Raw genomic sequence first — 26,782 nt, 5'->3', positions numbered from 1 at the left:
AGCGTGCAGCCCCGCGGGGTAGTTTCAGCGCGGCCCCCGACGGCCTCACTCTGCTCACGTTTGGGCCCACGGTACCCGGGTTGGGTGCGCAGATTGGGATGGCACCATCGTGCTTAGCTGTGGGGTGCCCCAAAGTGCCCGGTCTGGGGTGACTGCGTTGGCTCCAGGGTGGTAATATCCCTATTTTGCAGCACTCCAGGTGTTCCCAGTGCCCCCTCCCACGCCGCCACCCGTCCCCGTCCCCGTGGTGTGCTGCCTAAGGGGCCGGCTGTCCCCCTGCTGTGTCCCTGAGGAGCACTGAAGCGCTGGGTGAAGCTTTATTGCCGATGCGGTGGCCGCGGGTGTACAGACCACGAGCGAGGCTTTGCACCAGGGCAGGCACCGCAGCCCCAAACGTACGCCCACGGTTGGTGGAGTGACACTGTGGGTGACACTACAGGTGACAGTGTTATCCCTTCCCTCTGTCCTTCCCTCCTCCCCCCACATACGTTCCATGGAGCACTCAGTCCCTGCATGGAGACAAATGTCCAGTAGAAGAGGTCAGGTCTCACGTCCTGCAGGGTGGGACAGCCCTGGGGACACCCCCAGCCGTGACCCCCCTCTCCTGCTCCAGCTCTCCACCACCTCCCCAAATCCCACCCCCTGCACCACCCGATGTTCACCCCATCACCCCCCTGGCCACGTGGGGACCCCATGGGGACACACGCCATGGCCACGTCCCCACGACACACCTGTCCTCATCCGCTTGCCTCTGGCCGGATGGGGCTGGGGGAAGCAGCCCCTCAGTGCATCCCTGGCCCCATGGCACCCCCAGCCCCATTGCCACCTCCCTTCCACCTCTTTCCCTGCGTCAGGGTGAGATGTGGCAGGGGACGTTCCTCCAGTCCCCCCCCTATCCATCCTCGGCGTCCCCAAGCAGTGCGGGGCACGGTGCTGGCAACAGAAAGAGCTTGAGGGATCACAACTGTACAAACAATAAATACGAGGTCTTTCTCACACGCCGTGGCCAACCACCACGCCGGCCCTCCTCGGGCCCGGCCCTTCCTCCATCAGTCCCAGAGAGATCGCTGCTCCTCGGCGTCGGTCACTGCAGGGTCCCCAAGGGTTTGGCACGGCGAGAGTCACGAGGAAGGCGAGCGTCTCGCTCCCTATTGCAGCAGCTTTGGTAGTTCCACCTGTTGGAGGAGATGCCCCGTTAACAAGCATGGATCAGTGGTGGAGGCTGATGGGGGTTTGGGGACCCCCATGCTGCTGGGGGTGCTCAGAGCTCTAAGGTCACTGTCTCTTCTTGGCCAGGCTCTGGTTGTCCCCATGGCCCAGGGCAGCGTGGCCAGGAGCACAAAGTGCCTTGGGATAGGGAGGCTTTGTGCTGGCGTGGATCCCCTGACCCCACGTCCCTGTAAGGGATGGATCTCCTGACCCCACATGCCCTCCTGGGGACCGTGCCAAGGGATGGATTTGCCGGCCCTGTGTGCTCAGCAAAGGGATTTGGGTCTGTTCCTGCCCCGTGCTCTGCACTGGGAGCACGCAGCCCATGCTCTGTCCCCAGCACTGTGTGCTGCACTACCCGAATGCCCTCATCCAGCACACCCACCCCACGGGGCTGCCCCACACTCACCTTCTTGAGCTGTTTGAGGTTGCTGGAGCGGATGGCCGCCAGGAGTTGATCTCGTGAGCTCTTCTCCTGCATGGGTACCCGGCCCCCCATCTTCCTCTGCGTGGCTGGCGAGAGCGAGTTCCTCAGGTTCTCATTGATCAGCGGCGGGGCGAGGGGAGGGGGAGGTGGGGGTGGCACGGCGGGATCTCCCCCCTTCTTGGGAGAGTTTTTGGGGGATGCTTTGGGGGACGGTTGCGGGGACCCCTTGGGGGACCCCTTTGGTGCTCCCACCTTGGGCACCTCCAGCAGATCCTTCTTCTCGCCGCGCTCCTGCGCCAGCTTCTGCTCCTGGAGGCGCTTCTGCCTCTGCCTGTCCATGTTGCGGCTCAGCAGGTTGGTGACCGTCATGCGTGGCCCGGCCAGCTCGAAGTGGTAGCCCAGCTTGAGCAGCGTGGTGTTCTCCTTCAGCAGCTTGGCGATCTCCATCTCCGTTTTCCCCCCGCAGATGTGCCGCTGGTTGTGGAAGCGCAGCTCTGTCAGCGTGTCGTTCTGCAGCAGAGCCCGGAAAATGGCCAGGATGCCTTTCCCTGTGATGTGGTTGGAATCCAGGTTGATGCTGGTCAGCACCTTGTTGGACTTCAGCATGATGGCGATGGCGAAGGCCACGTGGTCGTCGGCACGAGTGTTGGCCAATGCAAACAGCTTGACCACGGTGTTGAACTCCAGCGCCTCGGTGAAGCGCACCAAGGTCTCGTTGTTGATGCAGTCCGAGTTGTTCACGTTCACCTCGGTGACCTCGGCGTCGTTGTTCTTCACCTTCTCAATCAGCTCATCAAAGATGCTGGAGGCTTCATCCTCCTTGGGCTGCTCTGGGGTGCTGCTGGGGGCGGATGCGGGGCTGCTCTGTGCTGCTGCCTTGGTCTCCTCCTTCCCTTCCACCGCCTCCTCTGCCTCAGGCTGTGGTTTCTCCTTCTCATCTGCCTCGGGTTTTTTGGAAGCTGAGCTCTTTTCCTCTTCTTTTTTATCTTTGTCTTTCTTCTCTTCTCCTTTGTTGTCTTTTTCTGCCTCTTTCTTTGATTCCGAGCTTTTCTCTTCCTCCTTTTTGTCCTTCTCTGTGCCCTTCTTCAATGCCGACTTCTTTTCTTCCTCCTTTTTGTCCTTCTCTGTGCCCTTCTTCAATGCCAACTTCTTTTCTTCCTCCTTTTTGTCCTTCTCTGTCTCTTTCTTTGCCGCTGAGCCCTTCTCTTCCTCCTTTGTATCCTTTCCTGCATCCTTCTTCAGCACTGAGCCCTTCTCCTCCTCCTTTTTATCTTTCCCCGCGTCCTTCTTTAATGCTGAACCCTTCTCTTCCTTTTTGTCCTTCTCTGCATCCTTCTTTGCTGTTGAACTCTTCTCTCCCTCCTTCTTGTCCTTGCCCATCAGCTTGTTTTCCATGGCCTTCACCTTGTCGTTGATGGCTTTCCTGTCCTTGCTTTTGCTCTCAGCCTCCCCTTTAGCTTTTGGCTCCGTCTTTTGGGCACTTTCTTCCTTCTTTTGGGCACTTTCTTCCTTCTTAGAGTCTTTCCCCACTCCTGTGTCGCGTTTCTTGGCCGGGTCTTTGGCAGAAGCTTCCTTTCCCTTTTCTTCTCCATTCTTGACTTCCTTCTTCTCATCCAGCCTGCTTTCCTAACAACAGAGGATCACGGAGGTGTTAGCAGGTCAGGCTCCCTGAGCTCCAGCCTCACCGCAGTCACATCCCAGTCATTATAGCCAGCACTGCTCCAGCACAGCCTGGCCTTGGGAAGCCTCCCCACCCCCATCTGGGTGCTCTCACACCACACTGCAGCCCCCGACTGCGTTTTGCAGAGCAAAATCAAGCCCAGCTCCAGGGGAGGGCTCGGTGTGAGTGCCCCTTTGCAGGCAGAGCCTGCAGGATCCCCATGTTCTGGTCCTGCAGCCCCAGTTTCACTTCCCCACGGACCCAGAGTGATGCACAGGGCCCATATTTTGTGACAGCAGTGCAGCTGTAAGACCTCTCCCCTCTCACTATGGGCCGGTGTTATGAAGGGATGCATCTGGTGTAGGAGAATGCTCGGTGCTGGGACCACCCCGCAGCAATGCCTGCAGCTGAGTTCGGCAATTTGGACTTCCTTCTCCCCACTCCTTGCCTGGGGAGCACACGAGGGCCAGCACTGTGCCTTGAACCCCCAAATCACAGCCAGGACCTCACAGCAGCCCCATCCCAACTCCATGCCGGCCCCTTGGGACTGCTGTTTGGTGGGAAGAAGCCGCTGGGCCACCAGTAGGCCAGCTGCAGGGACAGCGTGTACCTGGCGCACACACAGATGCCATCTGGGATGAAGCTGTTTATTTAGCTTAGAGATTTCTTGGCTCTTCAGCATGGAACCTGGGCAGGCGGCACGGAGGCACGTGGCAGACCCACAGAACCATGTCCACAGCCCCAGCATTAGGGATGGATGGGAAAGTGGGGGTGCAGCTGCCTCACACACTGAGCCCAGAGGTGCCTTTTGAAGGCACTTGGGGATGTCCTGGGATGGGAGTTTGAGGATGCCCGAGGATGAAGGTTCCTTGCACAGCTTCCCAAGCTCTCCAGCTCTTTCTTTTCCACTCCTCAAGCTGCAGCCAGCAGCCCCAGCCCCACACCAAGTGCTGCAAGATGCCTTCTCCTTCCCAGCCCATGTTGTGCAGCAAAGTGATGGACTGGGGGCTCCCCCACTCCCCAGTTCAAAACAGAGTGAAGGTTTTGGCCAAGAATGAGCAGATCTTGAAGAAAGGGACGAAAACGCTGGAGAGAAGGAGCTGCAAAACCTTCCGTACTTAGAGGAGGCAATGGATTTCTCCAAACAAGACAAAACCAGAATGAAATAATCAGCCCTGTATCTCTTATCTTGTTATCACATCGTTAGTGCTGTTACCATTAAAGCAACTGTGCCCTGATCTGCTGCCACATTGTCCAGCGCAGATGGAAAAGGGAAGGTGAAATGGAAAGGGAAGGGAAGTGGGGTAGGGAAAGGGAGAGAGGAGGGATGCACGTGTTCCCTGCTCCTCCCTTTGCCTCCTGCAGCGTGGCCAGGGCCGTCCCCACAGCCCCTCCGTGGCCATCTTCAGCCCATATTCACCTTGGGCACCCAGGGACAGGAGCTCAGCACCCCTCCATGCCATTCCCTCCGCTTCAAGCATGATTATTAGGGGAATATTTTTACACTGCGTGTCAGACCTTTAAAAATAAGCCTAATGAAAACAGCCTGGTACTGGGCTGATTAATCACCAGTGTTTTGATGAACTGAAATGCCTTCCCGTTTCCTCTAAATAGACTAAAATGAGCATTGCCATTGCTTGTTAGCATTTGCAACCCTCAAACCCACTCAGATGCTTCCTTAAAAGGCAAAGCAGGACGGGAACTTCTTGCCTGGAATCTGAGTGCTTGCAGCCCAGTGTGAGCAGATGGAACCGGGCTGCACACTGAGCCCTGTGCTGAGCTGCCATGGGGCTGTGGGTGAGCAAAGGGCTGCACCCTGAACATGGAGCCCCACTGCATGGGTTGGGGTGGAGAACAGCAACGATCTGGGTGTCTGGGAGATGGCAGGGATGGGAACTGCCCCTTTGTGCACAGCATTGTGTGCGTGGTGAGTGGGGGGCTCCTGGGGTGGGCTGGGGGTCACGGGGGCTCTCCAAATCCATGCCCAAGTGGAGGGAAGGAGCAACTGGCATGGTGCTTTGTTGCATCAGTCCCTGGCAGAGGGGAGCAGTAGAAATGCATTAGCAGAATAAATGTTTGGCTTTGGAGGGGGCCAGCTCACAGCAACGAGCAGCTATTTGCGGAGGCATGTCCTGGGAAGAGGCACTCATGGGCAGCATCACAGTGCTGGGCTGCCTGCCCCACTGCAGCAGCCACGTGCTTGGGTCAGCAGCGAACACAGTGTGAGCCCATGGGGAGCTGTGCCATGGGGAGGGATGTGCCATGGGGGGGATGTGCCATGGAGAGCTTTGTTCTGGGGAAGCTGTACTCCATCAACAACACAAGAACACATCAACCACCAGCACTGCTGGGAAATGGGGAGGGCTCCAAAGGGGCTCCAGGTGCTGTTTGCTATGGGGGGCAGGGAGGATGTGGGCTCTGAGCAAAGCAGAACGGTCCTGTGTGCAGCTGTAGGGATGTCTGCTCTTGAGGAATTCTTGGGGAGCAAATGGCTCTCCTGCAAGGCAGTGCACCAAGAGACAGCAGGAGCAGCTGAACTCCATTAACCCAGGAACAATTTTAGCCACGTGGCTGAACTTCTGCACATAAAGTGAACCCAGAGCCCAGGGGTCTCCTTGTAACTCTCTCCCACCCCAGCAACAACGCTGGCCGAGCCATTTCTGCATGCTGGCTTTGGCCAAGACATGGTGTGTCCACACAGTGCACCAGATCCCTTCAGAGCTGCAGCACAAATCCTGCACCAAGGCACCACCCTCATCCCCCAGCTCCTGCTGTGATAACAACCCCCTGCAGCCAGCAGGATGGTTTTGCAGCCCGTGGGAACCATGCAAATCCTGAGTGGCAGAGGGGATTTGGGGGCAGGGAGCAGCAGTCAGAGGCTGCAGGGCATACCCACACCCCCATCCTGCAGCTCAGCCATGGGAAAAAGGGTGAGGGAGCTGGGCACAAGGCATGTGGAGCTCCCAGGACACAGGGATGTCCCCTGCTGTCCAAAAACAGCTCATTTTGCCCTTGATGCTCCTGGGTATTTGGGTGCCATTATGATCCAGGCATGCAGGTGGGTTGCTCTACCCAAGCTGATCCATATGAAGCGAGCTGTGCTGCTTCCTTCCTCTACTCTCTGGTCAATTATGAGTAACCAAGGACATTTCTGGACATATGCAGCATCCTCATCTCATATAGAGCTGGGGGTCAGCCCCTGTGATTTGTGCCCCCAGCACTGCCCTGCCTGCAGCTGTCCCAGGGCTCCCTGCTCCAACCATCCCCAGGGGTTTTTGACATGAAGAAAGAGTGGGAGGATCTGAGCACTGCCAAGCAGACCCAGCGTGACCCCCAGGCTGCGCTCTGTGTGCTGATGCCCTGAGTGATGTGAACAGCTTCCTGCCCCGTCCCACCTCAGCCACTGCTGTCACTTTAATGGGATGTCCCATTGTCCCCTTCCCTTCTGGCCCAGCCTTTCTGACCCCAGTGCTGGCCACATCCTCACCCTTCCCAGGCCAATGCTCCTTCTGGGATGCAGCTCTGTCCTCTGGGGACTGGTTAGCTCTTGGCCCTGACTCTTGCCTTGCTTTGCCTTCATTGGTGAATTACAGCAGACAACAAAACCCTCCACGGCATTTCCCTGAATAGCACCAGCCCCACAGTGACACGCAGCCATTTCCCAAAGAGCCCTTCGAGCTGCTGGATACTTTGCAAATGGGAAGTCTCGATCTCTTGACAAAAGCTGGTTTTAGTAGCCTGGCCTTTCCTCTTCCACACGTTGCAAAGACCAAAGGGGATATTCCCAAGATGAGGCTGCTCTTCTGCTCATCCCCCCTCCAACTGGGGCTGCAAGGGGCAAGGCGTGCATCTCCAAGCCCTCCTTTGGATGTTGCATTTGCACCAGGCTGAAGGAGGACTGAGGAGGGATGGGACACTGCACTGCATCGTGCTGCTGCCCGTGGATGCCTCCTCCCTGCCAGGACCTGCACATGGAATGCACTGGTGGCTGCTAGTGGCACCCAGCTGTGGTTCTCACCATGGCAAAGCCTGGGGGGGGGGGGCAGCAAGGCAGACCCCTGCAGCTCACAAATGATGGTGTCACGCTGCTAACAAGAGCGAGACGTCACCGACTGGAGCTCTTTTCCTGTTCCCTATATCTCTTTATCAGCAAAACATAAACAGACAATAAAGCTCTCAGCCTGTGGCAGCTCAGCCCATATAAGCCCAACACTCCAAATATCTCCACCGGTTCCTCTGCATCCCTGTTGTGCTTTATGTAAATACAGAGCCCTCCTGCTCACTGGCAGTGCTGCAGGCTGAGCAGAAGCAAAGCAGTTTTCCCACTCGTGCCCTTAGATGGGCCGGGTGCCTCGCAGGCACATGGTGCTCCTGGCACCAATGTGAGCCACGGGAAGGGCCTCATCCTGGAAGCGATGCTCCTCTTCTCAACTGGCCCAGTGAAAGACAGAGCTTGAGGGCAGCAGCGGTCCTTGCAAGGGGGATGGGTTGATAAACAGAGCTTAAATCCAGCCGCGTTAGTCACAGAGCAGTAAGATGCCTCAGGAATGATACAAGTGCTGCTTTTCCCTGGGTTATGATTCCCCTCGAGTCTGTCCTGGCTATGTAAATCCACAGCTTGTTTTGTTTCCAGATGGTTCCACGGAAAAACAACGAGATTTGGCCATGAATATGAAACCAAAATGCCAACTTGGTCCTCTGCGGTGTCACAGAAGGGTTTCCCAGCAGGGACCTCACCTGGCCAGGTACTGCCTTCCATCAGTAGGGCACTGTTTGTTCTCAGTGGCTGAACACCCCCAGTGTGCCTCAGCCTACCTGTGCACACCCCAGCAAGCAAGGAGGAAGGGACAGAGGGATTTTTGGAAGAGCATCCCATGGAGCTTGGAAGAAGCGTGCTGCAAAGGATTCCAGGTGACAGCAGCTCAGTTAATCACACTGCTCAATGCCTCTGCTTCAGAACAACACCACATTCCCAGCCTGGACTTCTCTCCCTGTGCCTTTGCCTGCTGCAGCAATTAGAGCCCTCATTTACCCATTGGTGAGCATTATCAACCTGCCCTTCCCGGAGACACAGGCAAGGGTGCACCCGAGGAGCAGCACAGCACCAAGCACTCGCTGGCAATAGGAAATGAAGATTAATTAATTAATGCATCGCCCAGCTATGCATTTGGCTGTGCAGCGCAGAGAAGTCAGGGCAAAGCTCACATCTATTTTGGGCTGTTTATGAACTGCCTCCTAGTTACCCAAGTTTGTCCTTTTCATCACAGAGAAAGACATTGTGTTGTGGAGTCACGACAACTCTAGATCTGCCCCCCCCCCCCCCCCCCTCTTGCTTTTAGGAAGGAATTGGGGTGCCTGGAGTGGGTCTGAAACTGAGAAAAGACCACAAGCAGAGCTGAGAGACCAGCAGGATCCAAACCTTTCCCCTTAAAATGCCCTGCTTACCACTGTGGCAAAGTTCTGCACATCCTAATGCACACTGAGGGGAGGAAGGGATGCAGCATCGCACCCTTGGTGGTCTGCAGCTCTCAGCCAAGGGAAGGCCTTGCAGGCAGAGCTCTGGCAGCCAGGGGCAGTGAGCCAAGGAGGGGAACTGCATGTGGTGGGAATTGCTCCCCCAGCCCACGCTGAGCTCCGCATATAGAAGTGATGGCTGCAGTGTCCTCACAGCCAGGGGAGAGCTGGGCGAGCTGCTTAACTCCTTGTGCAGGACTCCAAAGGAAACCTGCCCTTCTCATCCCTCCCTCTTTGCATCCAGGCTGCACCTGAGCCCTGATCAGGACAGGGGCTCCGTGCTAGAACAGAATGGCACAACATCCTGAGCTGGAAGGGACCACAGGGATTATGGGATGCATCTCCAGGCTGCACGCACTGCAGCACACCTCTGCTTCCCCGTCATCTCCTTGTATCCCAGCACACGTTGTGGCTCGAGGATGAAAGGTCTACTTGATTTACGGACTGCAGGCAACACGTGAGCCCCTCACAAAGGACTTAGCACTGGTAGATTTAGACTAACATTAGGATCATGTACATCATTATATGCCATGATGTTTCATTTCCCAGCCTGTTCCATAGGACCAGTTTCCAGCACATTAACTTTGGTGCCACAACGCAGTCCATATTCCAGTGTGCACTGCCCTAACGAAGGACAGATCCTTCTCAGCATGAAATAAACAATCCCAACCTGCCCCAGGAAACACGTACCACAGTCACAAGATGTGAAGTGCTCCATCCAAATGAAGGACTATTTATTATACCTTTGGATTCTCTCCACGACATCGAGAAGTGGCTGAGAGTGAAGCCAATCTTCTGTTATTTATCTGTACAGATTTCTGCTCTCAGCCACAAAAGGCTCATGTTGGTTATCATGTTGCCCATTAAAAGCATTGCCTGGATGTGGGAAAGAAATGGGGCACCACTTCCAGGTGGAGCTGAGCTTCTCCCTTTGCCTTTCTTCCCACACACCATTGGAATCAGAGCAGCTCAGAGCTGTGCACACACCTCTGCCCAAGCACAGATCCTGCTCCTGCTCTGCAGCAACGTTACCTTCCATTCCCTTCTCTCCAGCACTCTGGCTCAGCCTGCTGTGGAAAGCAAGGGAAACCAAACGCTTCCCAGCCTCCCACGCACTGAGCACATACCAAGTATTCTTAGTGCAGAGGTTAATAAATGTTGCAGGGAAGCAGGACGGGCTGCCACCAAGGCAAGGCACAGATGCATGGGATGAGGACCTGCACATTTCCTCTCCCCAACAAAGATCTCACAGTGTTTACCCGATGCAGAGAAGGAGATAAACGTACCCACACCGAACTAAAAGAATGAGTTTTAGCTGGACGATAAACAGGAAGGAAATGGCTTAGGGCAAAACCTGCTTCTTGGGGCGATTCCCAGCAAGCAGCAAACTTCTCCCTTCTATTACTCCACAAGGAACAAAGATTGCTGAACCCTCCAGCCCTTCCCAGAGGCACGGAGAAGCCCCCTAACAGCAGCTTTGGCTTTTGGATAGCTCACAAAAGCCCCTGTTGGCTGCCAGCTCCCTGCCCCATCCCCAGGACTGCCCACCGCTCCTCAACCAGCCCCTCCATACAGCTCTTTACACACATCCGTGCCCAAGGAGCAGCACGGCGTGGGGAGATGGGACTTACATCCACCGCCTGCTCCCTTTGGAGACGTTTCCTGGGCTCCTTCTCGCGGTGGTTGAGCACCGCATCGCAGTTCTGCGTGCCGCCGGGTGGATTTTCCGCTTGGTTCTTCTGGTTCTGCTCTATAGGGATGCTTCCATCGGAATCCACCACATCCAACTCCTTCTCCAGCTCCTCCATCTCCTCCGGAGACAGAGTCGACAGCAAGCTGTCGATGTCCGGATCTTCACTCACTTGTCGCCTATATTTGGCGACTTTGGACATCTTGGCCCTTTGGCGAGACACGGTTGCGGTTGTTGTGGTACCCAAAGCAGGAGAAAAAAATATACCCAGAGCCGAGGCTCTCCAACTGCTTCCCACAGAGGCAGCAGGTGCTGAAGTGTTAAATCTCAGCTCTGCAGCCCTGGGTACCCTGCTGATGGAGAGGGGACATCCCTCGGCCCAAGGGTTGGCCAATGGAACCCAGCGGGAGGCGGGGAATGGTGCTGTCGGGGGAGCCTGAAACCCGAGGACATTCCAGGGAACCATGCAGAGCTGCATGACCAAATTTAGTCCGGAGCATTTAGCCTTTTAAAGGCAATGGGCCAACGGAGTGAGAAAAACAGGCAAAAATGCACACAAGCTGGCAGGATGGAGAGCTGGGGGCTGGGGGCACATCCTGGCCCCATGGGTGTGGGTAACAGGGTCAGCCTTGCCCCCAACCCCCCCCCACTTACAGTAGGGTAGATATTCAGGAGCTTGGTGTTGTGCTCCTGACAGCTCTCGTGTGAAATCAGAAGCACTCTGCCCACCCCTGAGCTTCTTCCATCCTTATCCCAATGCTCCCCAGCATCTGTGGGGTCAGCCTGTCAGGGAGGTGCTGATGCAGATTGCTTTCTGCACAGAGGATGTACAAAGCCTGGGAGACTCCAGCACTGCATGCTCAACCCGGCTCTGCTCCGTGGGTCTGAGCCCAGCACTGGCCCTGGGGTGCCTGGTCAGTGCTTCTGTACATTCCCCATCCTCTGTAGGGCTTTCTGCAGCTGCTCTTCATCACAGCTCTCCCATTCCCCCTTTCCCAACCCCACAGACATCCCTCCTTCTGCACAGGCTGAATTCCAGACCATCTTCTGGTTCAGGCAGTGCCCTTAAGCCCAGGCTTTGCTTGGAGGCACCTACTTTCCATCGACATAATCCATACAGAAGCTTCCTGGCATCTGCAAGTTCTCCCAGGGGGACGTGGCAGATGTGCTCTTTCTCTTCCAACTTTCAAAGCAGCTTTTCCCCATGCACAACATTTTGTACCCATTCGATACGCTGTCGGCTTGGCCCTTTTCCTTCATTCCTTATCAACCTCCTGGTATTTACTGCCTGCTCTCAGATCTCTTTCCTCCACCAGAATGAGCTCTTTTCCTCACCAGCCCAATTACTCTCCCCGCTGTCTGGCAGCTCAGATCTCACCCCATGCACAGACAGGGGATGTTCAAGGTGGGCCTCCCGGCGCCTCGTGCTGCAGCCCAGACATTCCCCATCTGGATGGGAAATGCAGACTTGCTTGCATTCTGGGATTTCTCTTATCTCCAGCATTGCAGCACTCAGCTCCTGCTCATAGCCTTCCTATGATTCAGACACACAACTGAGATTGTTTCCAGATTGGGGAAGAAACTGTTGTTTCTAGTTTCCAAGTGCAGAGCCTTAAACACTGCGCTCCTGCATTTCATCCCACGTCACCCCATGGCTCCTATCCATCACCCTGGTGCCCTGTGCTCCCCATCTACACCAACCACATCTCCTGCTCTTTCTCCCTCTCCCTTCCTGCTGCTAATCATTGGGTGGCATCAGAGGGCTCTGCAGCCTCTGCCCTTATCAGGATTCCCATTCCCATAAGCAATCGATCACCTTGGAGGCACTGACAACTGAAAACAGCAGTGAAACACAGCAGTGTTACCAGCCACGTCTCAGGGATGTGACACAAAGTGAACTGCTTTCTCCTGGCACACCTGGGGGGCTCTGGCAGGTCTCCCCCAAGCCCATTCCCAGCTGCATTGCTGCCTTCTCTCCTAGAACACGAGTGAGAAACAGATGGATTCCTCCAAGCTGTTTTATCTTCCCCTTCCTTCAGAGCCCGGAGGATGGAAGGTTGAGCACCGAGCCTTTCAACTTCACAGCACGTCCCTGCAAAGCAAGCAATATCTCCACGCTGCAGCCCTTCCCAGCCCGGCAAACAGGAGCTGTTGCCCACATCAGCCCCACGTCAAACCTCCCATTGAAAAACAGCTGCGCTCTCCCTGCATCAGCTCCGTGTCACTGCCACCCCCAGCAGGGGGACAAGGCTGGAGAGCGGGGCAGAGGAACCTGATAAGGCTCAGCAGGTGCATCGTGCTACATCACTACAGCCTGGGGGCTGAGCTGCAGGAAAGGAGCTCCTGGGGGTCCCGTCCTTCCTGCAGCCCGACGGCCTCAGCCGACCCTGAGAGTCCAGCCCGACTCGGCCTCCCTCCCCGAGGGGTCCACGTTGGGTCACACCGGGACAAGGAACGGGACCCCGGCACCGCGCCGGGCATTAGGACCGCACGTTGCCCTCCGCCCCTGGGGGCGTGGCCAGAAGGGCACAGCGCATGCGCCGCACCGATATCCGCCGTCCCGCCCTCTTTCCCAATTGGTCGGCGCGGAGGGGCGAGTGGCCAATCGCGGGGCGGCAGGGCGGGAGGGGCCGGCGGCGCGTGCGAAGATGGAGGAATACGCGCGGGAGCCGTGGTGAGGGAATGGCGGCCGTGGGGTCGGGCGGGAGGAGCGGGAACCGCCTGAGGGGAACGGAACGGAACGGAACGGAACGGAACGGAACGGAACAACGGGAACGGGAGGGGCGGGAGGTGACCGGAGGTGACCTTGGCGACGCCGCTGTCATGGCCGCCGCTTCCGGGCTGCGTCACTGCGGCCCGCGTTCCCTGAGCGCCCCGTGGTGCTGCAGGCCGCAGCCCTGAGGGGATCGCAGGCCGCCGCCTCCTCACGGCGCTGTGCGGCCTCGTTAAAGTCAGCGGGGCTTTAACACGCCGCTAAACCCGCATTAAGGACCCAGCCATCCCCGTCGGGTTCCCTCCTGCTTTGTGGCAGCCTGTGCTGGTGTTTGGTTATTAAACATGAGCGGGAGGTGCAGAGAAGGGAGGAAAACACGATGAGGAGTGAAGCGGAGGCTGCACATCTCGGCTCCGACTGCACGCAGGGGGGGTGAAAGTCAGACATGGAATGGGGGCACCTCGTCTGATTTCATCACAGCCAGAATATTGGTTGGGAATGGTGGGGATGGGAGCTCAAGACAGGCAGTAAAATGAAGGTGGGACCGCATTCCTGCTGCTGTGTGTGGGACTCCAGCCTCCCACTGCTGATGGTGGGACTGAGAACTTGATAGGTTTGTATTTCCAGGTTAAAGAATGATGGCTAAACATGATGGTTACGCAGGGGGAAAGGAGGAGCATCACATGGAGAGCAAGGTCAGGAAAGCTGATGGCAGAACCTGTGAGCTCCGGGCTTGCCGTAGCATTCAGCTCTGTGTTTTGCTGGGGTTGCTGCTCGCTGCCCTCGTTGCAGTCGTAGCCAGCCGAGTGCTTGGCTTTTATCGTCGGGTTTTGATGTAAGATGAAAGGAACACAACAGCTTGGTTTGTGCGAACGCTGCAGAACTCGCAGCGGTGGGAGCGCAGCTAATTGCAGGTTGCTGCTCAGGAGGATTACAGAGCTCTCATGCTCGGCAGCAGCGTTGAAGGGGATGTGAGCCCCACATGAAAGCTCATCTCTGCAGTTGAAAGCGTTTGCTGAGAGGAAGGCGCTGCTTGTTTGGAAGCATTTGTCACTCCATGAGGTTGCCCTTTGGCAGCTCTGCACGGGCGTTGCTGCGTTTGGTTTTAATGAACTTCAGAGGCCCTGGGTACATCAGAAAAACCTTTTCAGTTTAACAACAGATGGCTTTGAACTCTCCCGTTTCAATAACCAGAACTAAGGGAAAGTATGAGGAACTCAGGGAAGCGGTGTTTTGTGCTGGCTGTGAGCTGAGTCTCGGTGGAATTTGCCAGTCGAGTTCCCCGTAGCTCATGAGAAAAGTAAGATTAAAGTCCTTGTACGTAATTAGGGCAGAGCTGGTTGTAAGCTGGAGTTCTGTGATGGAAATACATCTCTGTGCCACGTGTGAGGAGTTCAAGCATTCAGTGCTTCCTGCTGTAGGGGAACAGGCTGGCAGCCTTTCCTGAACTGGTTTTGCTGCAGCATTTCCCCTGTTGGTGATGCTGCTCAGCAGCTGTGGGTGAAGCAGTGAGGTGGGCAGGCTGGCTTCTTCTTTGGCACTGCTTTTGGGTTCTGTGCTGTCTGCTTGGATGGTGGGTTTCCGGCATCAGTGCTCCAGAGGTTGAGTGGTGGATGCGCCACAATGGGTTGTGATGGAACACAGCACTTCCATCTTTGTGTTTCTTTACAGTCCGTGGAGGATTGTAGATGACTGCGGAGGTGCCTTCACCATGGGAGCGATAGGAGGTGGCATTTTCCAGGCCATCAAGGGCTTCAGGAATTCCCCAGTGGTAAGTAAAACCGTTTGAGCAGTGCATTAAGAGTGCATCTCTGCTTTCTCTGTCCATCAGCAGCACAGCTTGCAAGCAGAAGGGAAGGCAGAAGACATCCTGATACACCGGGCTGGCTGTGTGTTGTTAACCTGGTCCCTCAAAGCTGCTCCCTCAGACGAGTTTCTGCCTTTGCTTCTGGCTGCTGCACGCCAGAAGTGGAGCCTGGGCAGTTCCCCATCAGCCCTCTGCCTTCCTTTGAGTAGTGAGAAGGCCTAAAGGAGGAATCTTTCTCCCTCAGAATGATCTGAGGAAATGTGGCTTTCTGTAATTAACCTCTGAATTAAATATGAATGTTTTTCAAAAGTCAGTTTATTTGAAAAGGGGTTTTTGTTGCAGTGCACAAATGGAAGGTGGAAGGTGCAGTTCAGGTGATGAAAATCAGTTGTTTTCACTTCCAAGTTTTCAGTTGCAAGATCTTGACTTCAAACACGGTGCAGATTTTGATAAGAGTAATCCCCTGTTTCTACTTGAACGTGGCTTCTAAAACGTTCCTCTGGCTTAGAAGGGATGAAAGGGATTCTTGCAGGGAGTAGTTTTTGGTGTTCACGTGTGACAGCTTCACTGCCTGAAGTTCCTTAATAAGCCATCAGTTTGAGCTGAATTTTATGTATAAAATTCATAACTTTTTCCAAAAGGAATCAGGTCCTGCAGGCACTTCACACAAGCGGGGTTCTGTGCTTTACCACGTTCTTTATTTTGCTTGAAACTCATTAAGTAAATCTAACCACACTTCCAAGTGCTTGCTGCTAAGACAGAGCTTGAGTATGTGTAGGAATAAAGCAATGTTAGGGTGTGCAGTGCTCATTCAGTTCAATTCCCAGCACGCTCACAATATAGATTAAGGTAATGTCTGATGGTTGTGCTTCATTTCAGCAGCTTATGGGTGTATTACACAAATGTGATCAGCAGTAAAGGAGCTGTAAAGGTGCAGTTCTTGTAAGCTCCTCATCGTGGTGCTTAGATGTAGGTGGTGCCCATGGCATGTTGTGGTGGTAAGACTTCATTCTTTCCTTCTCTCCTTATTGTAGGGTGTAAACCACCGACTGCGGGGAAGCCTGGCAGCTATTAAAACAAGAGCTCCACAACTGGGAGGTAACTGATTTCTCACTCACATTGCCATTGTCTTTTCAAATTCCATTATAACCACGGTTTGGTGATGGGTTTGGTGTTGTGGCTGCAGTACGGCTGGATCATCTGCTTTCTCTAAACTGGTTCTGTTCTTTCCCCTGACGTGCTCACAGGTAGCTTTGCTGTCTGGGGAGGTCTGTTCTCCATGATCGACTGCAGCATGGTCAGAATGAGGGGGAAAGAAGATCCGTGGAATTCAATCACAAGCGGAGCTCTAACTGGAGCCATCTTAGCTGCCAGAAGTAAGAAATGGAGCTCTGGGGAGGGAACTAATTGAGAAAGCTGCTGTATTCTACTGGCTGTTACAGCAAAGCAGAGCTGTGTGATGCCCAAACTGGAATTTGCTTCAGAAGAGGAATTGAAAAATAGTCTTAGACTTGTGTCCTGTGCTTGTGAAAGTAATCATTATGTCCTCAAACATTACCGTTGTTCTTTTGTTCCCCTGAGGAAGGGGGAGAGCTGCCTAGTAATTATTCCTTTATTAGTGATACTAATGAGGCTGAATGAATGCAGTGTTTGCTCGTAGGAGAGATGATAACTATAGAAAGAGCTGTAATGTGCAAAGTAATGCAAAGAAAAAGGAAACAAGTGTTGTTTTGTGCTTTTATTTTTAGATGGACCTGTTGCCATGGTTGGATCTGCTGCAATGGGAGGAATTCTCCTGGCTTTAATTGAAGGAGCTGGCATTCTCTTAACAAGATTTGCCTCTGCACAGTTTCAGAACGGTAAGAAGCCCTCCCTGCAGCAGCACAAGGCTTTTGTTGTGCACTGTTTGCTGATGTACCCAGCCTTATCATGGAGCAAATCAGCTTCCAAGTCTGTAAGAAGTCAAAGAAGAGCTGCACATTGCTGATGCTGCAACAGCTTTTAAATTTCCTCTCTGTGGGATGACAGGTCTAGAGACATCCACACCTAAATGAAGTGGCAAGATTGGCTGTCAGTCAGCAGTGTGAAGGTATAGGAATGGGGGGGGGGGAAGGGGGTGGTTCCAGGCACAGGGGAGCACAGGAGGGTGGATGAGAGATTTATCTGAGCAAAATGGGGGTGGTGTTATCAGAACAGCACTGCGAGGCTGGGAGCAAGGCTGAAAGCAGGGCTGCCAGGCTGAGGAGCTGCTTTCTCCTGGGGCACCCATACTGCACGGTGTTGGCAGGGTTCAGTCTGTGCTGTGGCCCTGGCGGGGTGGCTGTCCTCTGTGTGCAGCTGATTTCAGGGAGGTGGTAAAGATCAGGCAGACACAGGCAGGATATTCCAAACAGGGGTGGTGGGGATGATTGGATTTCCAGAAACTGGATCCCTTTTGTTTTCTAAGTGCAACACAAGCTGAGATGTCAGTGAGTCTGTAACCATTTATGTAAATACATGCCTGATTGAAATAATTAATGCCTCTGTTGGCCCACCTCATTTTGAGAGGAATACAGACAAAACCACTAGTGTTGAAAGGATTAGTGGCAAGCCACTAAATCCTGGTAGGATTCCCTCTCTTAGGGTTGTTCACTGACGCTCTTTGTTCTGTCTAAATTGGTACAATTTCTGTAACAATTTGGCAATACAAAAGCTTTCTAAAATGAACCTGCTTTAGTGAAAGGGTATCATCTGTCTGTCACAGTTTATTCTCTTTAAGCTTGGCATGTAATAAGCATATTGCTTCCCTCAGCAGAATGTCAGTAAGAGGAGTCGGGAAGCTGATCCACGACTTGTTCCATTTCACTGCCTTGCTTTATTGTGGGGCAAGTTACCGTGGAGCAACCTTTACAGAGAGGCTGGGTTCAGCTGCAGGGCAGTAAGGCAGAGGTTTCCAGTGCCTTCTGGTGACTGGAAATGTTTCTCTCCCATTGTTCTGATTCGTTTCCTTAGAATTAAAGAGATTAAAAACCAGTCGTTCCTTATTGAACAGGTGTAAAGCTCTTGAATGTCTTGGAATGAAAAACAAAATAAGGTCATACATGAAATCTTGTTATTGGCTCCATGAGTTTCAGAAGGGATTTATTTTAAAGGAAAACACGTCTTTCCGTGTTTTTGACTTTTTCTTTCTCCTTACCCACAGGCCCTCAGTTCTCAGATGACCCCTCCCAGCTGCAGCCCTCTCCATTTGGCGATTACAGACAATACCAGTGATCACCCTCGTTCTGTTAGCTCCTATTGTAGCTGAGCTGTAATTTAAAATGCTGGAGGATCGGGATATGGTATGTCTTTACACCAGTGGTAGTCTCTTACACAAACCATGCCAAGAGGACCTTCAGCACTTGGCAGTGTAAAACTGCACAGAACTTTTAGAAGATGACAGATCTATTTATTGGTAACAGATTCCATTGCTGTAACATTAATACATGTCTGACAGAATACATGGAGATTTAAGATAAGGACCAAATGGAGTCTTGTAATCCTTTGGCCACGGGCTGAAGTGAATGTCTGTGAAGTCTTCTCTGGGGTGTGGCATTAACCATTCCACATCTGGAACTCACCCTCTCCCTGTTTGGATTTAAGTTGCTTTGCAAATCTCATGTATACACAAATTTCAGCTTAAGGGGAAATGTTAATGTACGTGCAGGTTTACGTTCCAGAAGTGAGTGTGACTGGAATGTACGAGCCAGTGAAAGCTCGAGGGCTCTGTGTGGTTGGAGGATGCATTGCACCGCACCTGCATGCGTGCTTTCAGCACAGTCTGTTGGCTTTTTGCTGTGGATTGAGCCCGCTGGTGCTCTGAAGGTAGCACAGTTCTCATGGCTCTGTGTTTTTGTTCTTAAACTCCAGTTCTGAAGGCACGTTCCCTCTTGCCAGCAGCTAAAAAAAGTCATATCCAGTAGGGTTTTCTGTTGTAGGTCTTTCCTAGTAGGTGTATTGTATCAGGAAGTGCCAGCAGGTGATAGCATTCAAAGGCTTGTGTAGCATTCATTATCCAGGACAGCTCAGAGCTTTTCTTCTACCCAGAAAGCATCTCCATACTGTGAGGAAACTGTCAGACTCATTCAGTAGGAGAGCATGAATGTAACACAGAAGTGCTCAAATGGCTGAATTAAGATTGTACAATGTATGCATGCAAGTGCAAGATCCTGACCATAAGGCTCCTATGTCCTGTAGAAGTGACATTTTCCTTACCTGTTTCCACCACCTTGCCTGTCCTGGGGCCACTCCAGGACTGCTTGCTGCTCTGCTTCCTTGCTGTTCAGTGTTTGTCATTTTTAAGCATCTTTAGCACAACAGCCTTGTGTTTGCGAAGGCTTGTCTCGCTTTGCCTCTTACCTGGTTGCTCAGGTGAATTGTAAAGGATTGTCTTGGTTTGTTACTCAGCCAGAGTGCTTGCTTCTGCTCCTGAGACCTCAGCCACTAAGGGGTGAGCAAATCCCTGGCAGGTGAGGGGAAATTAAAGCCGGATCCCTCATCAGTGCTGCGCCTCCCCTGGGTATCCAAATCTACATGTTAATCAACAGATGTTTTCCTCTGCTCTTTATAGGATTAGCACGCTGGGTGTTGTTCAGTGCTACGTGCCCTGGGATGGGCCCAACGTTGATGGTCCTGCACCACCTTCCAGGCTGTGTGGGGTCAGGAGGTGACTTTGGGGCTGGGGCTGAGCAATCCCTGGCTGGGTGCAGGAGCCCCCAGTACCCCCAGTCTTTGCAGGGTGCTGTCAGGGGCTGGGCACACAGCATCTGCTACTCGGGGACCATATTTAAGCAGCACTTATCACCCCGTGTGATCTCTCCCAGCACTGTTTGGCTGGGAGCAGACTTTGGTGGGGCTGGGGCAAGGGGGTGGTGGTGCAGGACGTGCTGCTCCCTGCTCTGGGGCTCTATCTAAGCCTTGCATTTGGCAGGGCCCAAAGCCAGGCCACATCCAAACAGCCCCAAGAAGGGCCGCCATGCAACCCCCCTCCCTCACCCTGTTGTGAGGTTACAACAGGCTTCAGCTGCTCAAGAAGAGCTTTATTCAGCTCAGCCCCTCCCCTCTAATCCCCCATAACCGTCTGTGCCACACGGTCACTCACACAGCTCTCTCTGCACAAGGGCAAACCCCTGCTGTGAGGTGCTGCCCTTTGCTCCCCACATGCTAACCGGGTTACAGGGTCTTTGCTGGCTGGCCAGGAACCCTGCAGGGTGAACTGACAGCTCTCTTCCCCTTGCTGTTGCGAGGAGAAAAGGCAGCAGGTCCCTCTGCCCTGCAGTGCGCCATGCCTCCAGGGAAGGGTTTCCTGCCCTGTCATCTCCACAACACCCACAAGCTTCCTGCTTTGCTGCTGTCCTCACTCAGGGCAGGATGGAGACCGCAGCTTGCAGGCAGCTCACAGCTGTCCCTGACACGCTCCTCAGGGTGCTCTCCCCAGGAGCCACATCACCATCATAGCCCCAAAAAACGAGACCAACACCACCAGCACGACACTGAACTACTGACCTCTTTATTTCAATCAGCTACAGCAGCTCTACATTCCCCTAAAACACTGCCCTTCCTTCACTACCACAGACAGCGAGGGAGCCGAGTACACTGCGGTGGCAGCAAGTCTTCTTAAAGCTTAGTATTAAATATTAAATATTCTCTCATTTATGTTTACATTACTTTGTCAAGAAAAAAAAAACAAACAAAAAACAAAGACAATTAAAACTTAAGTTACGTGAATCTGTGCCTGTGCCCTGGGCAGCAGCACCGGGCGCCACAGAGCTGCCCCCAGGAAGGCAGCTGTGCTGGGAGGGGTCTGTACAACCTCCAGCCCTGGGCCTGGTGCCACACGAGTGCTTGGGAAGGGAGTGCTCAGCAGTGCTGGGAGCGGAGCACCGCAGCCTTTGCTGGAGGGAATGGGCATGCCTGGAGCGTGCTGCAGTCAGAACTCTGTTTGGAGGAGGAGAGACCTTAACAGCACCGCAGGGCCGGCCTCGCCTCCCCTCAGCCCCAGCAAAGTGCGTGGGGAAGGGGGGAAGGATTTGGTCGACGGAACTTTGCTAAAGAATTTTTGTTCACTGTATAATTGATAACAAATCCAACAACAACCCCAACCGGTTTTGAGTCTTCCTTTGATTTTAGCAAAGAGAGTTTAAAAAGCACTTAGGAAGCTTGTACTAAAATCAGGCGCCCTCAGAGGAGAGAGTCATCTGTGCACCCCCCTTCGAGTCCGTAGCGAAACTCCTGCAGGTTGGACACGCCATAGAAGTGGACAAAGGCTGCAGCCACCACGAGCACATGGAAGATCTGATGTGACTGGAACTGCGAGGAAGCAAGAAAGCCCTTTGAGCCGGGTGGAAGCAGGCAGAGCAGTGCTGGGAACAGAACAGCTGGGAACAGAACAGCTGCCTCGTGCTGCTCCACCACCACCCCAAGGACTGTCCTCAGAACTGCAGAGCCTCCCTCCTTGCTCCCTGGCAGCATCACCTGCACTGTGAGCCCAGCCACCTTCTCTCCATCTCAGAGATCCCTACCATCAATTCCCGCAGCCTCTCAGCTCCCCACGAGGCCCCCCGTCACCCCTCACACAACTCACCCAGATGTCGAACTTGCCCGGGAAGAAGCGCTCTGGAATGCGGGCAGCGTACAGCCCCGCACCCGTGATGTACATCACAGCCATGAGGAAGAACCAGCCCATCTGCCCAACTGTGGTGGCCTTCACGAACCCCTCGGCGATGGTGAAGTGCATGGTGGGCACCACACCGCTCAGCCCCAGCCCCAGAAAGACACCTGCAACAGAGAGGAGAGCTCAGCAAGAGGGAGCACATGTGAGGAGCACAGCCCTGCCAGCCCTGCTGCCCGAGTCATTTGTTTGTTGAAGCTGCTTGGAGCTCAGGGGAAGGTGCTCATCAGCAGTGTAGGAATTTCCAGCTGTCATATTTAATTAGATCAGCAGAGGGCTGACAGCAACACAGCAGGATACCAGCGCAGAGGGCTGCGGTTTGTAGTGGCAGCAGGAAGGTGGCCCTGCAGCAGCAGCAGGCAGGGTTTGGCACTGCCACCCACTCGCTTCACACTGCAGGAGCAAAGCAGCTCTGTCCCACAGCAGGCAGCTGTGATCTGTGCCAGCACACCCACACCAATGCTGTGTAGGTAATGGTGGGGCTGGCGCTCAGCCCTGTTTCCTGCCTCCTTGACACAGCACCGATATGGGTGTGCACAGAGGCCTGCCCTGCAGCCTCCAGGACAGCAGGGGCATGGCAGTGCAGAGACCAGGAGGGCATCTGTCTCTCTCTGGATGAGCTGCAGCTCCACACTGCCAAACCACTTCCCAGATAATGAACCTCTGTGTGGCACAGCCTCAGGCTGCCCAGCCGCTGCTTATAGGGCTATTTCTAACCACTGCCTGCCTGCTCCAAACCTCAGCCTTGCTGAGTGCCAAGAGGAGCTCAGACCAGCCCTGCTCAGTGGAGGATGCAAATCTCCAGCACAGTGAGAGGAGGGAGGAGGCCTCCCTGCTACAGAACAGCGTGGTGCTGCAAGGGAATGAATGCTGCAGGTGCTGGGAGCCCTTTGCAGTGCCCTGGAGCCCTGCTCTAGCACAGAACCATCAGCACAACACAGTGGCTTCTTCCCAAAGCGCACTACAAGGCTCCTTCCTGCGGCTGGGGACTCATGGTGAACACAGAGTGCTCCTACCTGCTCTTGTCTGCCGGTGCTTGGGGGTGGCAAAACGGTCCCACTGAGCAACAATGATGGCGGAGATGCCCAAGACGCAGACAATGGAGAGGTAGATGAGTCTTGGCTGTGGGGAGCAGTAGAACGAATAGTAGAGCCAGGGGACGAAGCTCCCCATGATCAGCAGTGCAATTCCTGAATAATCCAACCTGCAGCCAGAGCACAAGGAGAGATACACGCAGGTGAGCCCCAAAGCCTGCCCTGTCCTGCATCCTCTTGGCACTTGGTGCCATGCAGACTGTCTGCACCCAAACGGAGTGGCAGCCACCACCCCATGAGTATAACTGCATTGGACAACAGATTCAAGACTCATCAGTGCAAAGTGAAACAGGAGAAAGGAGCTGGGGCTTACAAGGATGCAAACTGAGCTGGCAGAGTGCAACAAACAGCAGCTCGCTGGATATGCAGGAGCAGCACAGAAATGCTGTATGCTCAAACCACCATGACAAGGGGTGGGCATTAGTCCTTGTGCGTGTGGATTTGATTGCTCTCCCCTGCAAAGTGCTTTCAATCTATCGATCCAGGAACAATTTCACCACCGAAACGCAGTCGGCTGCATTTCCCACTGCCACAGCAGCCTTGCAGGAACCCTCCCCAGCACACAAGGACATTCCTGCTCAGGGCAGGCAGCACAGTTTGTTCCAGACATAAGAGCCCATGGGATCTGGTGTTTGTGCATAGGAGATTGGCAGGATTTCCCAGCAAGCAGCACCCAAGTAAATGCCTTTGATAGACTTCTGTGAGCAAGGTCTCAGTTGAAAGCCTTGCTGCTGCTCTCCCTGTGCCATGGAGGCTGATGTGAACTTAACTTAAAAAGCAACGCTGACCTCAGAGGCGAGCACTGGCCACTGCCCAGCATTTCCACTTTGCCGGGAATCCTGTTTGTTTTGCTTTTCAATTTGGTTTCAGTTCAAATTGGATCCGACTCAGAGCCTTTCAAAACATCCAGTAAACTGGAAGACCCACAGCTGCCCAGTGAGACCAGCACCGTTCCTCGCTGTGCTGCTCTGAGAGGCACTGAGGCCATTCTCTCAGGTTCCCACAGGGTCCCTGTCCTCACAGGCCCCATTCACCACAGATATCAGAGCTGCTGCTAGACTCAAGGTGCTGAGGTACAGGACAGAGCCATCCCAGACCCTGCTCCTTCTGAGCCCCACACTGCATCCAGTGAACGCTCCCTTCCCCTGAGAACAAAACCTTAATGAATGCAGCACTTGGAGAGGAAGTGCTGTGAGAAGTCAGAACATCCCGAGACCACACCAGTGCTGACTCACTTTGAAAAAGTCCTTGAGACCTTCTCTGAGTGACAGTAGACAGTGTGGAAAAGCCAGGAGAAGCTGAGGCACAGCACCGCCCCGAGGAAGAACATCCCGAACACAACCTTCTCCTGGAGAGGAGCCATGAAGTACATGTTGGGCCGCAGCATGGTCAGGATCCCCAGGCAGAGGAACAACACAAAACCTGCAGAAAACACACAGCAAACGGGCAGTCAGGCACATCCAGCATCGACCGAGGGAACACAACAGATGGAGGAACCCTGAGACAGGCTGAGCACGCTGTCAGCAGCACAGGGAAAGCAATAAGGGACACAGGGGGGAAGAAGCCAGCATGGCTGGCACAGAATCAATGCCTGGGGGGTCTCTGCCTTACAAACAAGATGCCTCCTTAGTACAGCAAAGAGCCAGGACAATCACAGGCATGGCTGTGCTCTGCATGCCAGAGCCTGCACACATCCTTGGTTTCAAGAGGTTTTATGAGACACTGTTTTGCCCAGGACACATTTCTCCATCCCAGGAGCAGGAACAGCTAAACTACAGTGTTCAAGTGCTGTGCAGCAGGAGCAGTCTGGCCACAGCACAGCCAGCTCCTGAAAACCCTGAGCCTCTGAGTCCCCAGGCAGGCCAGAACTCTGTAGAATGTCTGGCTGAGCCTCTCTTGCACTCCCAATCCATTTCTGAATGAGGCCATCGGCTCTTGAAAAGCATAAATGACACCACTGAGCTCAGGTCTCAGTGCTGCTGTGAGGAACTGTCCCTGTTCTACCTTCACTCAGAAGCCCAGGAGCTTCCAGCCCCCAGCAACCGAGCTGCCTACACATGCAGAACCAGAGGGGTTCTGGTCCTAAAAGGAAGGTGATCCTAAAAGGAAGGCGGTGGGCACAGAGAGGACATCAAGTAAGTCCCTTGGAGCAAACCTGTCCTTCAGAGGCCGCCCCTTGCCTCAAGCACAGGGGCACAGCACACCTCCAGCCCTACAGAAGCGCTGCACAGCCCCACGGCCCCCAGTCACCTAGCAAGTGAGTCCAGATGTTGCCTGTCTCGGTGTGTATTCGGAAGATGCTCTTGAAGCAGGCTCGGAAGGACGGCATCGGAGGTCGGTGGCCGTGCAGGAGGTAATCGTTGTCCTTCAGCCAGTCGGGCAGCACATCGTAGGGGATCACACGCCAGCGCCCTTCCCACACCTGCAACAAACCAACTCATGTTGGTGGCCACCAGGGCTGGCACCAGCAATGATGCAGCCTAAAGGTTCAAGCTGAATCACCCCGGGAGCTCAAACTGCACGCAGAACAAAAGCTGCAGGTCTTGCCTACAGGCAGGGCTGAAAAGGCCCTGAAACTCTCCTCTGGGAGAGGAACTTTGGCTTTCACAACACCCCGTGGAATCCCTTACACCACCCACATCCTGCACAGCACTTCCACATCCCCTAAGGAGCTGCAGACAATCGACAGCGTTTAACCCTTCAGCACACTGTGTCTGCTCCCAGCAATGGAGAATCCCGTTTTAGTCACAAAAGGAATCCTGGCTGGCCACAGAACCGTGCAGGGTCTCATGCATTGCCAAACGTGGTGACCACGAGCACCAGTGCTGAGCAGTGGCACCCAGCAGCATCTCAGCTCCCAGGCCCGAACAGTGCTTCTGGTGCTGCTGGTGCTGCTGGTGCTGCTCCCGAGGCCCAGCAGAGCTGAGCACAACCTCCAGCTGCCCCCCGGGATCCCAGGAAGCTCCCACACCTTATACACAAACTCTTCCATCTTCTCCATGGCGTGATGAGCCTGCAGGGGCAGAGTCAGCACACGGACCACCTCCTCCTCTTCCTCACGGGCCACTGGGCACGGCGGCTCTTCAGCCTAGAGAGAGAAACCCCGGAGGGAACCATTCCTGCCTATGGGGGACACGGGCACCCAGAGAGCAGCCGGGGCTCCATCCCTTCCCGAGGGGTCAGACAGGACCCACCGCTCACCACCTTATGCAACTGGTTCAATCGTCTCCCGCGGGTTAATCCCAGATTGATCCCGGTTTCAAGGTGGGATTTACCACGAGGGATTTTCATCCCTTACAACCAAAGCTAAAAGAGCCCCCAGGGCGCAGCCTGGAGCCGGGAGCCCCCGGGGCACATTGTGTGGCCAAGATCCGTTTTTGGAGCAAACCGTCTGAGCACAGAACGGATCAACGCTGGGTTATCAGCGAACCCGGCACCATTAAGGCCGGAAACGATCCCGGTCCGGTCCCGGTTCCGAACCGACCGACGCCATCCCCGCTATTGGGCAGAACGGCCCCAATGGGCCCATCCCGGCCGTTGCCGCTCCGTGTCCTTACGCTGCCGGTACCGGCCGCTCCCCGCTCGCCCTTCTCGTCCAGCAGCGGCCCCAGCTCCGCCAGCTCCAGCTGCGCTCTGTCCCGCCCGGCGGCTCCCAGCCCGTTACCCTGCGCGGCGGCGGCCCCTTTCCGGGACGCCATGACGGCGGCGATGCTGGGCTCCGTCCGCGTCCTTGTGCCGCCGCGCTGCGGAGGAAGCAAGAACGGAGTGAACGACACCGGACCGGGACCGGAACCGGAACCGCCTCCCGTGGCCGCCCCGAGGCAGCGCCGACACTCACCGGCCGCTACATCCCGCGCAGGGCGGCGGCGGCGGCACCGGAAGCGACGCTGAGGGAACGGGCCGCTTCCGGCCTCTAAGCCCCGCCCAGACTGGGGGTCTCGGAGCACTCGCGCTATGATTGGCTGAAGCTGCTGCCTGTC

At 54.7% G+C, this 26,782-nt stretch overlaps 3 protein-coding genes across 3 annotated transcripts; 1 reads left to right on the top strand and 2 right to left on the bottom strand.

The window, feature by feature from the left end:
* Positions 1–213: 213 nt before the first annotated feature.
* Positions 214–10,796, bottom strand: LMOD1 (leiomodin 1). Its single transcript, XM_072356072.1, has 3 exons — positions 10,442–10,796; positions 1,619–3,262; positions 214–1,175 (listed from the first exon to the last, which is right to left on the bottom strand). The coding sequence occupies exons 1-3, from the start codon at positions 10,700–10,702 to the stop codon at positions 1,149–1,151; spliced, it is 1,932 nt and encodes a 643-aa protein (XP_072212173.1). The 5' UTR covers positions 10,703–10,796; the 3' UTR covers positions 214–1,148.
* A 2,272-nt stretch (positions 10,797–13,068) lies between these two features.
* Positions 13,069–19,541, top strand: TIMM17A (translocase of inner mitochondrial membrane 17A). The gene is made up of 6 exons (XM_072355919.1): positions 13,069–13,174; positions 14,885–14,984; positions 16,055–16,118; positions 16,268–16,396; positions 16,769–16,879; positions 18,202–19,541. The coding sequence occupies exons 1-6, from the start codon at positions 13,149–13,151 to the stop codon at positions 18,270–18,272; spliced, it is 501 nt and encodes a 166-aa protein (XP_072212020.1). The 5' UTR covers positions 13,069–13,148; the 3' UTR covers positions 18,273–19,541.
* Positions 19,542–20,526: 985 nt separating this feature from the next.
* On the bottom strand, positions 20,527–26,713 carry ADIPOR1 (adiponectin receptor 1). The gene is made up of 8 exons (XM_072355918.1): positions 26,641–26,713; positions 26,360–26,545; positions 25,774–25,890; positions 25,053–25,224; positions 24,038–24,224; positions 22,725–22,912; positions 21,622–21,815; positions 20,527–21,347 (listed from the first exon to the last, which is right to left on the bottom strand). The coding sequence occupies exons 2-8, from the start codon at positions 26,498–26,500 to the stop codon at positions 21,219–21,221; spliced, it is 1,128 nt and encodes a 375-aa protein (XP_072212019.1). The 5' UTR covers positions 26,501–26,545; positions 26,641–26,713; the 3' UTR covers positions 20,527–21,218.
* Between the last annotated feature and the right edge of the window lie 69 nt (positions 26,714–26,782).

The sequence above is a fragment of the Excalfactoria chinensis genome, chromosome 23 (assembly GCF_039878825.1).
Source record: "Excalfactoria chinensis isolate bCotChi1 chromosome 23, bCotChi1.hap2, whole genome shotgun sequence".
Taxonomy (NCBI): domain Eukaryota; kingdom Metazoa; phylum Chordata; class Aves; order Galliformes; family Phasianidae; genus Excalfactoria; species Excalfactoria chinensis.
Note: the sequence above shows the minus strand (reverse complement) of the source record. Positions and strands in the feature narration are given on the sequence as shown.

Excerpts from the sequence above, each read along its gene's own strand:
- ADIPOR1 (XM_072355918.1), bottom strand. The coding sequence starts at position 26,500 with ATGGCGTCCCGGAAAGGGGCCGCCGCCGCGCAGGGTAACGGGCTGGGA. Across the intron at positions 24,225-25,052 it reads CATCTGGACTCACTTGCTAG|GTTTTGTGTTGTTCCTCTGC; the intron begins GTGACTGGGGGC and ends TGTTTTCTGCAG. Across the intron at positions 22,913-24,037 it reads GTCTCAAGGACTTTTTCAAA|GTTGGATTATTCAGGAATTG; the intron begins GTGAGTCAGCAC and ends CTCTGGCTGCAG.
- LMOD1 (XM_072356072.1), bottom strand. The coding sequence starts at position 10,702 with ATGTCCAAAGTCGCCAAATATAGGCGACAAGTGAGTGAAGATCCGGAC. Across the intron at positions 3,263-10,441 it reads AAAGGGAGCAGGCGGTGGAT|GAAAGCAGGCTGGATGAGAA; the intron begins GTAAGTCCCATC and ends CTCTGTTGTTAG. Across the intron at positions 1,176-1,618 it reads ACCTCAAACAGCTCAAGAAG|GTGGAACTACCAAAGCTGCT; the intron begins GTGAGTGTGGGG and ends CTCCTCCAACAG.
- TIMM17A (XM_072355919.1), top strand. The coding sequence starts at position 13,149 with ATGGAGGAATACGCGCGGGAGCCGTG. Across the intron at positions 14,985-16,054 it reads GCTTCAGGAATTCCCCAGTG|GGTGTAAACCACCGACTGCG; the intron begins GTAAGTAAAACC and ends TCCTTATTGTAG. Across the intron at positions 16,119-16,267 it reads AAGAGCTCCACAACTGGGAG|GTAGCTTTGCTGTCTGGGGA; the intron begins GTAACTGATTTC and ends ACGTGCTCACAG.